We start from the raw sequence: 15,468 nt of genomic DNA, 5'->3' as shown, positions 1-15,468 counted from the left end.
CCTAGCTGAGATTTGTACACAGGCAGTGACTCTGGAGCTTATGCTTACATGGGGACATGCAGCCCAGACGAAAACTCAGCTCTTCCGGGACTGGAGACCTGCTCTGCCTGCATGCTGGCCAGAGCTCACAGGCTGTTACTCTCAGGCTGGGTCTTTCCTGATCAGCTGCATCCTCCCACAGGATAGGCCGAAGACCCAACAAGGCACAGAAAGCAAAGCCAGTCAGGGTGAGGCCGGGTGAGGTGGCAGATGACTCCCTCCTCCACAGCCACATCTAACCTCTCCAGGCTATCACAAGAGGCTCCTTCATCGATCTGGCATAATTAGCTCTTTTACTAAGTCATCACAATTTTTAGCGTACAGCGACAGACCCATTGATGGATGATTTTATTCCACAGCTTTCCTAGGTAGGAAGTGTAATTAACTATCATTAATTAAAGGAACACTGTTTCTCTTTAAAGATGTAAATTAGACAGACTCCAGGCTGCCCCTTCTTTGCCATCCTGAGGCCTGAAGGCTGAGGCTGGCGGGGGCTGTAATAAGCCAGGCCTGAGCGCTCTCCACACTGGCTCTGAGACTCCCCTCCTCCTCCTCTTCAGTTTGGTTTCCTATCTGTCCATTTCACAGGGAAGCAGAACTTTTTGGTAAAGACTGGGATGAATAACTGAATGGAAAACCTCTTTGGATTTTTCTCAGTTACCTGTAACGGGTGCTCTCCCTCCCCATCGATGGGTTGGCCTTCTCTTTGGCTTTGTGCTCTTCTTCCGTAGGCAGCCCCCAGATACCTGCTACTCCCCAGGAGCTGGGAGCTGGGGCTCTGCATGAAGCCTGCCTCTGGGGCTGGGGCTGGGGCAGGGCCTCTCCCCATGATGGGCAGACTGCCTGTGCTTTTGATTTGCTCATACCAGTGCTTCTCTTCACTGGGGTGGAAAATCGAGAGGTAACCATATAACTGAGGAATATTTCCCTGTTACCCTTTGCTTAGACACAACTTGGCTAAGCTTTCAAGAGAAGAAAAATTCCCCCGTCAGGCACGGGCACTTTTAAGGTTCCCCATTCCCTTTGGAATTTAGGCTTCTCATGCCATTATTCTGGGTTCCCTCCTCAGTCCCCCAGATTCCTTAGCCATGAGGCAGGAACAAAGCCAGAGAGTAAACACTGTTTCCCATGGTGACAGGGACAGGCAGTGAGGGCAGACAGCTGCTGGCTGCCAGTACCCGACACTCACCATGGTTTATCCCTTGATCCTTTTGCAGAAAAAACTGTGTGCTGTCTGCTGCTGGAGGTAAGTAGATTGTCTTTGGGCGTTTTGAATGGCTTTGAGGTGCTGCTGGCAGAGTTATGGCCGCTGAGACAGGCTTTCGTTTTCACCTGCGCTAGTGATGTCCTGGGGTTGGAGGCTGGAGACGCTGGAGAGGAAGAAGGTCTACACATTGAACCGTGTCTTCTCTCTACAGGGGGAGAAAGGACAGAACTCAGCACAGCATCTCCCATGCTGGTCTCCCGTGCTCGCACACACTCCTGGACACAATGGGCACAAAGCGGAGCTTTTCTGGTGGGATCTGCAGCCCCTAAGCTTAGTTCTGATGACAGCTCACCCTGACGTTGGCTCCTACCCCACCCACTATCAAGGAGTACATTCTGGAATTCTGTATTAAATGGCATGTGCTAAGCGGACCCCGAGGTTCTCTTGAGAGCCATTACCATCCTACTGTCAAAAACTTCCATGGGAGTAGCAGTGTGATGGCTGTATTACCCGACACAGGGGGACAATCAATAGCCTAGACAGCCTTCTTAGAGGTCACAGGTCGCCCAGGGCAGTAGGTAGGGAAAGACTTTCAGAAAAAATGGGAGATTCTCCAACTGACCTTCTGTAGGACATGAAAGTCACAGAGCCCTGCAGGACTGAATGAAAGGTCTTCTGTCCCTTCCTGGGACAGCATCTGTCCCTTCCTGGGACTCATGGACAGTCTGTTGACATACCCTAGTGGTGGCCTCTTCAGGGTCAACTGAAGTTCAAGGATACAAATCCTGGAGGATGTTAACACTTGAGGCAGAATCTACAGATGTGGGGTGGACTGCTGCCTGAGGTTCTGTAGGAAATAGGAGAGCTCCGGGCAGAAATACCCCACTTATTCATGCTCTGCCAGCCCTGCCAACCAACTCAGTAGGCAGGATGAGGACACTGACCTGGACAGCAGGTGTATGAAATCAAGTTCTAGTATGCACCCTCTATGGTGGTCCTTAGCTGTTTTAGGGTTACAGATTTGATGAAAGTTAAGGACCTCAGAAAAATGCACACTTACACATAAGAATCCCAAACTCTGAAATGACAACGGTCCTGAAACTCTAAGTCCTCTTTGACTCTCTTGTGCCCCATATAAAATTAGTGCTCCATGAATATGTGGGGGTTTTGTTTGTTTGTTTTGGGTACTGGGGATTGAACCCAGGGGTGCTTTACCACTAGCTATACCCCCATCCCTTTTCATTTTTTTATTTTGAGATGAGTCTTGCTAAGTTGCTCAGGGCTTCACTGAGTTGCTGAGGCTGGCCTCTAATTTGGGAATCCTTTTGCTTCAGCCTCCAGTCACTGAGATTACAGGAGTGTGTACACCAGTAGGCCTGGCTCAATGACTAGGTGTTGATTGAAGAAATGAAATTATAATGGATGTCCTGATGGGAAGAACCAGAGATGACAAATCTGGATTGAATGTGATAAGGAGAAAGGTGAGAAGCAAGGATTGAGGATCACATTCTCCCTCCAGCCCAGAGCTCCTCAGGCTTTTCACCTTGGCAAGATATTTCTAGTTGCTCTTCCAGACCCCTAACCTGGGGGACAAAACCTAACCACTGTGGTCTGTGGGAGGGGAGGGGAATTCGAGTTTCTGTGTGCTCTTTCTTACCAATTGGCTGCCAGGCTTTCTCAAAGCACAGATTGATTCTAATCTTCTGATGAAATTGTAGTTGGCAGGTGAGGGGGGTAGCTTTTCGAAGATCATCTAATGGTTTGATATTTGTGCCTAGTCAGTGTTCACACAATGTCTACATAGAATAACTTTATGGGGTAAATTTTTCTCTACTGATATTAGTAGACCTTGCATACATGTTTAATTCCCAGAAGTCATCCCTGTAGAGATCAAGGCTCCGGCTCCAGTCACCCATGGGGTAGCCTTATGGCCTTGAGTTCACCAGGCAAGCTTTCCTGGTTTCTTTCTTGGTTTCCATAGCTCAATTATAAACAAAGTGGGTCCCTCAGTGGCTTCTAAGGTCTCTTTCCATTCCATTACCATAAATATAAGACATGCTTATACCTGCTCCTTCTCGGCTCATCCTCATAACTCCTGGATGTTGTAGCAACAGCACAGGTATGTGCTGTGTAGTGAACAGCACAGCTATGAAGATATTTTACTTGGGCAGTATCTTTCTTGGGAGAATTCATCCTTTGTAAAATTAATAGCCTTTACAACCCCCTTGTAAGACAGGCAGGAAGCCCCTGGATCTCCACCTTCCTCACAGTTTATTGTCCAAAGGAGACCCAGAGAGGCCAGATGATTGCCAAGGTCAGGGCCAATGGCTACTTGAGAAATAGGACCTTGGGCATAGGCCCAGCTGCCTCTCAGGAAGTCAGGAAATGTTGGTGTACTATGAACAATATTTGAAGCCAGGAAATTAGGAAATGAGGAACTTACAATCACTAAAGGTTAGAACGAGTCTTAAAAGTCCACTAGTCTAATCTCCTTCCCCATAGAGGAGACTGTTATTAGTTGCCAGCCCCCAGGGCAAAGCTGGCTGGTGGCAATGCTGGGATTAGAATCAGGTCTCCTTACTTTTAAATACTTAAGTACTTTGTGCCCTTCAGAAATTTCATGTTAAGCTTTTTTTTTTTTTTTAATGGTAGAGGTTTCAATTCCAAAATAAAACTTTGATTTTTACCCTACTGCTGAAGATGATTCTATAGTCTTCATTCACTGACTTGCTAGCACTTGCTCAAAGTGGGGGGTAGGGGTATACAAAAATATTACTCAGTAGCCTGAATAACAAAGATAAACTTTAGTTTGCTAAACTAAGGGTTAAAAAGTACACAAGTAAAGCTGGGTGCAGTCACACACACCTGTATCCCAGCACTTGGGAGGCTGAGGTTGGAAGATCATTTGAGCTTAGGAGTTTGAGACCTTCTTGGAGAACACAGTGAGACCCTGTTTGGAAAAAAAAATGCACGTATGCACAAACATAAACAAACTAAACTACAGAAAGAGTCCCATTAAGGACAAAATGAGTGGTCTAAAACCACTTTCCCAGAGAATTCTGGTTTGCGGTCCTGGTTGACATCTTCCACTGCTAAACTCATAGAAAAAAATTAAATCAATGACGAACCTTCATTTTTGGTTTCATATTTTAACCTCATAAAACATTAAATTTCCAATGGAAAGAACAAGTTGCATATGAGAGAATAATCACTGAAGCCTGAAGACAGTCCTTTGCCCTTAATGTAAGTTTTTTGTTTGCGTAATGTGCCATTTCATATTGCAGTACATAGTATTGTATTTCCTACTTGTGAAACTGCTCCTTGTTTAGAATGAATTAAATCTATCTATTTTAAGAAATCCCACAAAGAGGTCGGTATTTCTGTCCCCAGAGTGGCGGGAACAAGCTTGTCTCCTACTGGTGCAGGTGAGAAAAGCTACGTAAGGATTGAAAAAAGTGGAACCCACAGGGTCAGAATGTTGGGACTTCATCCAGGCAATGAGCTGCAGCTCAGCTTTTTAAAAAATCCAGTACTGTGAACCCAGGGCCTCCTGCATGCCACACAAGAACTCTACCACTTTGCTACATCCCCAGCCCGTTTAAAAAATCTTATTTTGAGACAAGGTCTCTCCAAGTGTCTGAGGCTGGTCTCAAACTTGCAATCCTCCCATCTCGGCCTCCTGAGTTGTTGGGATTATAAGTGTGCACCACCATGCCCAGTGCAGCTCAGCTTTTGAAGATGGGTAGAACAGAATGGAGTGCGGTGGCACATGCCTGTAATCCCAGTAGCTCAGGAGGCTGAGGCAGGAGCATCATGAGTTCAAAGCCAGCCTCAGCAAAAGCAAGGAGCTAAGCAACTCTGTGAAGACCTGCCAGTAAATGACTTAAGCACAGTTTTGTTTTTGGTAGAGAGGTGGATGGGCAACCAATGGGAGAAAGTGGGGTCTTTATTTCTTGCAAAAGGATATTGCTATGCAGGTGGAATTTCTCTGGGTAAAGATCTCCAGGTTTATATTACAATCATTCTGATACAGGTCCTCACCATGTTGGGCTTAATCATTTCTTTCTGTTTTGGTCAAGAGAATGCCTTAGGGAGAACCCTATGATTTTTCTAATTCCTCTTGCTCTGCCCGGGAAGCATTTATAGGACATTATTTTCCTCACTTACTGTAAAACTATTGTATAGACTTAAGTAATTTTAGAGAAAGAAAGCACTTCCCTCTAAAATTTCTCAATCTTGGTTAATGTCCATGGTTGTACTAACAAAACTGTAATCAATTGATATTTTGGACTATTCTTTGTCAACTAAAATTATTCTATTTACACATCTAATTCCCACATGCTTGCCATTTTAAACAGGTAATAGTCATTAACATGCTGTAGATTATTGAGCTACTCTCTTACTGTCTGGCACTTACACGCTAATTTATTTATAAAGTGATTTAGGATTATTTCCTTGAGGTAAGGTATAGCTCCCAATGTGAGAGCTGGAAATAGCTCATAGCTCTTGCTACACATTTCATTCCAGACCATGAGATAGAAAAACCAAACCAAGAAATTGTGTTATATTGAATATAAGCACCACTCACCTACTGAAGAGAAAACAAAATCACTTTTGGAACACCTGTGCAGTCTTAAGTGTCCAATATATCAATTAACAACCTTGGTGAATGATCTTGGACTGGCAAGCTCTAGTCCCACCCCTTCTTTCCGTTCGCTAATAGTAATAATAATTTACTGAAAGTGTTTTCCATGTGCTAGGCACTCTATCCCACACTTGATTCACTTGCTAGCACTTAAGCCTTACAACTCCTTAAAAGAGATTCTTTGACTATGTCTACTCTATAGACCAAACTAAGGCCCAGAGATACAATGAGTTGCACAGAGCTGGAAAACATCAGATCTGGGGATGTCTTCAGAGCCTGTGTCTTAACTCTGAGCTCTGCTACTTTGAAATTTTGGAAGATGGTGCTGTAGACAGGGAGGGCCTGGAAGGGCCAGCAGGGGACCCCTCCCTCCCCACTGCCTGAGGGCATTCCAACAGGGCACCACTGGAGCAGGGAGAGGGAAGAAATACCTTTCAGATATTTAAGCAGTTTCTAGGTGCCAGTCTGCAATCTCATGCCACTATCTGAGACCTGAATCCCAGAGCTGGGGGTCCCAGGACCAAAGAACTGAAAAACCAAATCCTTTTTTTTTTTTTTTGACATTTTCACCACAGGAAGCCCAGGCTTCCCCAGATACTCCTGAAAGATCCAGGGGACCACTCAAGGGCCCAGTCCTGGAAACCAACTGAGCAGGGGGCTTGCAGACATGACCCTCAGCTTTCTAAAAATCTGTTAGGTGTGGGAGCCCTGCTGTGTTCACAGTTCTCTCCTCTTCCTCTCTGAAGACACAATCCATCAGGATCCTAGGCACTTCCACTTCCCCCAGGGCTTATTCACTCAGATATTTTCATACCCTCAGCATCAATCTCCTGTGTTCAGTCCGCAGCAGAAATGCCTCATGAATAGTTGAGGGGGCCACAGGCACCTGTGTGGCTCCCTGTACCATTTTTAGAAAGAATTTGTTGGGAATTTTCCAACATGGTTTTTAAGAGACCTATCCCCTCCTAATAGACTTTGGGCACCGCCACCACCTTCGCCTGCCATGGTTGTGAAAGCAAACCTGAGGTAAGGCCAGCAGCTGGCTTACTCATTTCACAGTGCCAAGTCTCCTTGCGCCCCCACCCAGGGCAAGTGCTTGGCAAGTCATGAGCCAAGTTCCACTTCATCAGTGGATTCTCTCTGCTTTAGCAACCGCAGTAGTCAGGATGTTTCCCCTAAAGGACAACCTTGAATTCCAAGGGCCCTTCTTCCAAAAGGAAACTGGAATTGGAGGGGAGAGAGGGAGCCATGCTAGCTGTACCTTACAAACTGCCTTGCAAGGCAGGCAAGGCAGACGTTCCCTCAGTTGGCAGCTGTGGAAACAGGCAGAATGCTTTCGAGAGACTTGCCAACGTCTCAAGGCTGCACCGTGGAGAGTTGGGGCTGGAATCTGGGCCAATGGTCCCACTTGCTACAATCCTAGTTAGGCACTAAATATAGCCCCATGGTAGCTGCAGGGGGATATGGAATGGGCTTGCCTCAGCAGATGGGGAGAAGACGACACAGGAAAATTCAGGAACGGAGGCAGGCAATGAGTGGCAGGCAGAACCAAGCACTTCCTGTGCCAGGGATTCCTGTGAGGTTTCTGGAATTTCTGCTCCCTCTTCCTTAAAAGATCTCAGGACCTGAATAGCCCGGGAGGTGTTCCTCAAAGAACGGGTACCCGGTTGGGTGCTGTGGCCCATGCCTGTAATCCCGACAGCTCAGGAGGCTGACACAGGAGGATCACATGTTTGAGGCCAGCCTGGACAACTTAGTGAGACTTTTGTCTCAAAATAAGAAATAAAAAGGGCTGGGGTTGTAGCTAAGTGGTAGAGGGCCTCTGGGTTCAAGCCACAGTCTCACAAAACTAACAACCAGAGGCTGTCATCAAGGGATTTATACTAGGTCTTCTTTACCCTGAGGCAACATGAGCTATTTAGGGTACTAAGTTATTTGACAAAAACCAGTGAGTGGCGGGTGGCCCACACTGCTCATGCCAGCTCAGTTCCCCAACCTCCCGTGTTCCAGGTTGGTTTCTTGGTCATCTGATCACCCCCATCCCCAGGTTCTTGAATGGCTGCCATGTGTCAGGCACTGTGAAAATTCCTTTCCACCCACCAGCTCACATAATTTACCCAACAACCACACAAGGTGATCTGATCCTGCCAGCCTCCTTGCTACAGACAGGGAAACTGAAGCTTAGCAAGATTATGAAACAAGACCAAGGTTAACAGCCATCAGCATCTGGGAGGAAAGCCCAGGATTCCCCGGCTCCAAAGTTAATGCCTTTTCCTTCATGCCACTGTGCCTAGAATGTTCCCTTCTCTCCACAGTTTAGAAAGTCAACTCCTCTAGACGGGTCTGCAAAAAGAATTTTCCATTTCAAAACTGCTCTTGGATATATCTGTGCAGTCTGATCAGACTATAAGATCCTCTTTATCTCTCTGCTCCTGGGGAGCATTTCTCCTCCTACTTGCTCTTCTATTTGTCATTGATAACAAGGTGCAAAATTTTGACACTAGTCCCTGTTGGGTAGGATCTGGGGAGTCCCAGGGATTTTCCAGTGCCTGAAGTATTTCTCTCAGCCGCCAAGGGTGCCTTCACCAGACACCAAGCCCGGCTAGAAGGAAAACCCACAAGAAACAAGCCCATGTACACATTGCCTGGGTACTTTTAAGGGATTACATTTTTCTGGAGAGCACCCTGGTGATAATAACAGGAGCTAAAAGGCATTTGCAGCCTTTGATCTGGTAATCTGGTAATGTTAGTTTGAAAAGTAGACCTAAAGGAAATATCTTAAAAGAAAAAAAATTCAAAGATATTTTCAGTAGCACTGTTTTTAATAATAAAAAAATACTACAAATGACTTGAATGATCTATAATAAGACAACTGAAAATGACAGATATGAGGGTTATCTCAATCTAAGGAAATTTTAAGCCAAACAACACACCCAATCCACAAGAAAATGAAAAATACCACAAATACTATGTAACCACTAATTACTTATTTAAAAATTAACATGAGTATGAGGATGAGGCAAAAAAGGAAGTATGGGATGGATTACTTAATAGACTTTGCTTTTCTTAAAGCCATTTAGGTTTACACACGGAAAAAAGATGAAAAACAGACAAACACCACCAACTGCAGAAGCCAAGGAGAGAAAACAGGTACCAATAGAAAGGTCGGAAGGAGAGAAAAACATGAAAGTCAAACCTCATTCATTCATTCACTCATTTTAAAAAAAGCATTTCCTTGGCACCTATCATGTGCCAGGTCCTGGGATATGAGCAGTGGGTTGTCACAGCTGTAGTAAGATAGACATTGTCATTGCTAGACCTTGAAACCAAAGGGTTCCCTCGGGGTCAGGACAGCACCCTAGGTCCTAGGCTGGCCATCACATTCATCACCCGGAGTGACTGGAGCACAGACTTGCCCCTCAGAAGACAGTCGCTGCTTAAAGGACCCACGAGGGTACACAACCCTCTCTGGTCTGAGGTCCCCGCCTGCAGCCAGAGCTGTGATTCTCTCCTAACATTGTCTCAGCTGTTCTCCTGTGTTTGGGCCCATTGTGGTATGGAGGGTTGGCAAGGCGCTCCACCTGCAGATCAACTCTTCCCGTCGTCAGGGTGACCTCTCTCCACAATCCCCCAAACATGTATGCTGCATGGGTCACATGAGTTTACATGGGAGTCACCACAAGCTTCAGTGAAAATTGGAGACTTCCAGTTTCCTCATAAATTGTTGGGAGTCCACCGTCAGACGGCACAGTTGACATCCTCCCTACCCCAGGGCCCCTGAAGGAACAGGTGCAGCTGGGCACTGGGCAAAACGGGAGGCATAGGCCAGGGTGCCTTTGAGGAGACGACCATGACCTGGCGTTCTCAGGGTCTAAAACACCTGCACAGCTGTCTCACTCTTCCCTGTACTGTCTTGGGGCACTTTACCCAGTGGCCTTTACCCAGGTGCCTCGGGCTACACACAAAAGCTCCATCTCTGGCACAGGCAGGCCTTCTCCATGCCTTGTGGAGAGAACTTCCTGGAACAGGAGGCAGGGAAAGTGCCCAGGCCACACGGACATGTCACGGCCTACCCAGTACAGTAGGGACTCCTTCACTCTTGTGACAGGAGGGCCACTGCTCCCAAATCTCTATATTTTTTTTTTAAAAAAAATGTCCTGAGGTGATGGTCATGTTCCGTCAGCTTTGGGAATCACTGGAAACATGGACGAAACACCAGGACTCAGAAAGATCTGGGCTCAAATCCCAGCTCTGTCACTCATTAGCTCTGTGACTTCAGCAAGCAACTTAACCCCCTGAGCCCCAGGTATCTTTACTTACAAAAGGGGAACAACAATAACCACTGGGCATAACCACAGCTCACCAACTGGGCAGGTCCCCTAGGGTGCACCGAGTCCCCCACTCTTAGCACACATCATATTCTGTAACTGCTGGTTTACTCGCCTAGCTGTCCTACACCTGGACACACCTTGAGGGCAAAGCTCTGTGGACACTTCTAGCCCTGGCAGTGTAACTCTACTAAGCGCACCCCCCATATTCAGTGTTAGCTAAATCAATGTTGGAAGGATTGAAATACAGGGAAGGCGGCTACCAAAGTGCCACCTCAGAGTAGGGAACACAAGTTCCCGAAATCATGAAAAGGTGGATAAAGAAAAAAAAAAAAAAAATCACAGGTAGTAGCTCTCCCAAGGAAGCAGATTGCAGCCTTCTCTTTGCCCCTGAGTTTAAAATTTTCCATTTACAAGAATCCCGTGAGGCACAGTGCTGAGGAACACAGGCTGAGGAGGAGAGGCCATCACCACCTTATTTCTGTCTGGACCAACATTCAATTTGGCCAGCACAGGGCCCTGGTCACCTGCAATAGAAGGTACAAAGTCCTGCTCATTGCTAAGCTCACGGCGCTCACCCTACAGGCTGCTGTGGTCCTGCAGCAGCCACTAACGGAACCATTTCTGTTCTCCTTGGAGTGGCAGTTGGCAGTGGCAAACAGGAAGTTGTCTTGAAGTAGGGTGTGGTTGTGCCCTGTCAACATATGTGTGCAGAGACACACACGCCCCCCCCCCCACGTCCCCCTTCTTTAGAAGCAAAAGTTCTGAACTGTTTTGGTGAAAACCAAACTTTTTACATGATTTAAGTTCAACTATCACTGCCATACAAACAAAAAAATGTGGAAGAGAAAGGGGCCTAAAACATAACAAAGATCTGTCTTTTTACTGTCAGTCACTCCCTGTGGCATTCAGTGAAGAGCTGTGATGTGCATGCACGCGTGTGTGTGTGTGTGTGTGTGTGTGTGTGTGTGTGACTTTTCCCCTTTATTTCTCCATGGGCACACAGGAAATAAAACTCTAGTTAGAAACCAGGCCAGATGCACTGCCAATCATCCTAGTGAGCCAGTTAGCACACCAGTAGGCCAGCCACCACAGTTTATTCAGGACCCACGGTGTGCACACACTGGACCCAAAATCATCCATGAATAGCAAAGAAGGAAAGACACAGGTCACTAGTTACAAGCCGCTTACATAATTTGAGTGAAAAGGACCTGAAACATTTCTTTAACACAAATTGCATATAAAATGGCAAAGAAAAGCGACCCAAAAAGTATCATTTGAGCTGCACATAAATGCTGAAAGGTGGGGGAGACGAGTTGGTAGGGCTCACTGTAGCTGGCTTCCATGTCCTGAAAGATGTGCTATAAAATTTTCCATTCCAGTCCTTTCCAGACCCGAGGCTTGTGCCTCCAGAAGGGCTGTCCCAAACAGTAGGGTCCCCGGCCCCACCTCCTACTCCCAACCTCTTTCTGAGGTGGCTGCTCTCCCCACTGCATGCCTCAACCCTGTCTCCACTCCAGCTCCTGCCACAGAGTAAAGAGCACTATGCTGAACCCAGTTCGTTATATGCATTGTGGGCTACCAGCACTGTCAGCCTGCCGAGCTCTCTCTTCTGTGACCTGTGCCCAGCCCCATGCCGTCCTGGGTGGCAATCATGCCCTGAGCTCACACTTACACATCCCGGGGAAGCAGCCTTGGATAAGGAGGCTGAGCCAGTGCCACGCTGGGCAGCACTACTCGTGCTAGTAGACATTTCCTGGCTCCCGGCTGTGGGCCCTGGCCAGTCAGAATGCATCACTTCCCCTTTTAGAGAGCACGCCCATACGAGATTAGGGAAAGGCAGAAAGAAAAGCCCGGAACAGTCAGAATTGTATCCTGAACTTGGCAGATGAACTTGGGTTTTCCTGAACCACACATATGAAGTGCGGCAGAGACAGTGAGCTCCTTAGATGCTCATGAGAGCTGGCACTATGCATGGAGGGCCAGGGCCTTTCAGCAGCCCCCAGAATGGTGGCCACACTTGACCTGCACGGGACCCAGCTCTTGGAGCTGCTGTCCACCTGGGCCTGGGTCCCCAGTGGCCTGTGGAGGCCTTTGGCCCTTCCATGCTCACTCCTCTTGGGGGTCTTTCATGCTGAAGGGCAGCATCCACTTCAACACGTTAGCACTGTGCTCTCGAGAAAATAGAGAGGTTACCTGGAAAGAACTTCTGTGGGATATTTTCACTATTAATTTAAGCAGGGAGTTTTCATTCATTCTGGTTATTTAGAAAATTTATTTCCTGATCCTGGCAAAAGACAGCAGCAGCCTGTGGGGGGACTGGGCTCCTATAAAAACAATGGTTCATCAAAGATCACGCTACATGTGATTTCCTTTATATGAAATATCCAGAATGGGTAAATCCATGGAGACAGAAAGCAGATTAGTGGTTGTCAGGAGCTGGCTGAGGAAAGAAACAATAATAACACCACCACCACCACCACCAACAACAAAAACTGCCCAAATAGCCGGGAGTAACTGCTTAATGGGTGTAAGTTCTCTTTTTGGGTGATGGTTGCCAAGCAATGCAAATGTACTCAATTCCAATCAATTGCACATTTTATTATTAATTTTGGTGCGAGGAATTGAACCTAGCGTCTCAGGCATGCAAAGTGCACACCATGTCATTGAGCTATATCTTCAGCCTTGAACACTTTAAAATAGTTAATTTTCTGTTATGTGAATTTCATCTTAAATAAAAAAGAAAAGAAAACAACAATGGTCAGGTGTGTCTTGGGCCTCTTCATCTTCTACTAGACCTTTCCGATGCTTCATCCACTAGTTTGGAAAGCCTGGATGTTACCTGGTAAACCTGAGTCCAACTAAAAGCAAAACCTGTGAGACAAAGGGCTTCTGAGACCCTCAGGATGAGTCTCCTGAAGAAATCTCAGACTACGGGAAGATGGGATCCTCTCAAATGATGCCCCACAAGCTAGGCAGTGCCTCCTGCCTTGTGAGGCAGGCCCTGTGGGACTGTCCTCTCAGCAGCAGGACAACGTAACCAAAGCCACAGATGGTGAGTCTCCCACGGGAGAATTATGACTTTGGACCTCTGGGTTCTTGGCTTCGTTTTCCACTGTTTTAGAGAGAGCTTCTTCCCAGAATTAGGGAGAATTAATCAATTTCTGACTGAGAGGGAGCTGTGCTGGTCAGTGTCCACCATCCCATTTCCTGGAACTGAGTCAGTGTGGGTGAGGGGGTGTGAGCCCTGCTGGAGGAAGTCTCCAGCACTGCTTTCTCGGTCATTTACAGCTTTGACTGGAGATAGTCTGCTCCTGTGGGTTAGGCTGTGAGCCTGTCCTCCAGGCCCTAGGCCAGCCAGGGCTACTGGGCACATTTTCCCAACCCAGGGGACTGTCAAGTAGAAGCCTGGTGGATGTTGCAATGCTTAAAAGAAACACAGATGAAAGGGCAGGCCTTCAGTCCTGGGAGCCTGTCTTTCCAGAGCCAAACATGAACAGCTTTCCTAGTACCTCTACTGAAAGTTCCAGGAGGACCTAGAGGACAGAGGTGGGCATATTTCCCTTGGGCCTGCTCTGCCAGAGCTCTCTGGCCTGCCTTTCTTGGCCCTGTTCTCTCTCCGTACCTCAGGTGCCCGAGGAGTAAGTAGATGGCTTAGGTTCTCCGCAAACAGGTGGTTTAAGATAATAAGATGCATACACTATTCTGGCTTCTGGGGAGCAGCAAATTTAGAAGCATAACTCTACACAAACAGGCAGGGGCAACCCAATTAAAAATGCACAAAGGACTTGAATAGAAATTTCTCCAAAGAAGATATAAAAATGGGCAATAAGAGCAAGCATATGAATAGATGTTCCATTTCACTAGTTATTAGGGAAAAGCAGATCAAACCACAAAGAGGTACCACCTCATGCACACTAGAACAGTACACATCCATAATCCCAGTAACTTGGGAGACAGAGGCAACAGGATCATAAGTTCTAGGCTGGCCTCAGCAACTTAGTGAGACCCTATCTAAAAAAAAAAAAAAAAAAAAGGATTGTGGACATGTAGATGTAGCTCTGTGGTAAAATGCCCCTGAGTTCAATCTCTAGTAATTAAAAAAAAAAAAAAAAAAAAGAAAAGAAAAGAACAAGAGCTGATGATGAGGATGTGGAGAATGCTTATGTACTCTTCTTGGAATGAAAAAATGGTATGGCCACTGTGAAAAATGGTATGGTCATTCCTCAAAAAATTTTAAAAAATCTTTTAGAATTACCACATGATCTGCCAATTCTACTTCTGGGTCTATACTGAAAAGAATTGAAAGCAGTGTCTTAAATAGATATTTGTGAACCCATGATGATAGCAGCATTATTCACAATAGCCAAAAAGATAGAAGCAACCCAAGGATCTATCAATGGATGAGTGGATAAACAAAATATGGTGTGTATGTATGTATGTATTTATGTATGTGTGTGAGTATGTATGTTATTCAGCCTTAAAAAGGAAGGAATTCCTGATACATGCTACAACATGGATGAACCTTGAGGAAGTTTTGCTAAGTGAAATAAGCCAGTCACAAAAGGACAAACACTGCATTATTCCACTGATATGAGGTACCTAGAGTAATCAAATTCATAAATGGAAAATAGAATGGTGGTTCTAGGAGTTGGAGGAAGGAGGAGTGAAGAGTTATTTTTAAATAGAAACAGTTTTTCAGTTTTGCAGGCTGCAGAATTCTGGAGACTTGTAGCAATAGTGGCATAACAATGTGAATGGTTAAGATGAGCTGGGCATGGTGGCACATGCCTACAATCCCAGCTATCTGGGAGGCTGAGGCAGAAGGAAAGCATGTTCATAGCCAGCCTGGGCAACTTTGTGAGACCCTGTTTCAAAATAAAAAATAAGGGCCGGCAGGGTTGTGGCTCAGCGGTGGACCACTCACCTTGTACATGTAAGGTACTGGGTCTGATCCCCAGCAACCCATAAAAATAAATATATAGAATAAAGGTATTGTGTCCATCTACAATTAAAGAAAATAAAAACAAACAAACAAATAAATAAAGAGGGTTGGGGATGTAGCTCAGTGGCAGAACAACCCTGGGCTTAATCCCTAGTACTACACACACACACACACACACAAAAGATGTAAATATTCAAATCCCCATCGATGGACCAAACAAAACTGTGGCTAATATATACAAAGATGTATTATTTAGTCACAAAGAAGAATGAAGCATGACATGTGCTACAACACAGATGTATCT

General features: G+C 46.1%; 1 protein-coding gene across 7 annotated transcripts in view; it reads right to left on the bottom strand.

Moving 5' to 3' along the window:
* Positions 1-15,468, bottom strand: part of Atxn7l1 (ataxin 7 like 1) — a 236,872-nt gene that overhangs the window by 52,744 nt on the left and 168,660 nt on the right. For all 7 annotated transcript variants that reach the window (XM_076834751.1, XM_077110607.1, XM_077110618.1 and 4 more), the window contains one exon: positions 1,229-1,451. In XM_076834751.1, coding sequence (XP_076690866.1) covers positions 1,229-1,451 — 223 coding nt within the window. The remainder of the gene's footprint in view (positions 1-1,228; positions 1,452-15,468) is intronic.

The sequence above is a fragment of the Callospermophilus lateralis genome, chromosome 1, assembly GCF_048772815.1.
Source record: "Callospermophilus lateralis isolate mCalLat2 chromosome 1, mCalLat2.hap1, whole genome shotgun sequence".
NCBI lineage: Eukaryota > Metazoa > Chordata > Mammalia > Rodentia > Sciuridae > Callospermophilus > Callospermophilus lateralis.
This window is presented reverse-complemented; position numbering and strand designations above follow the sequence as displayed.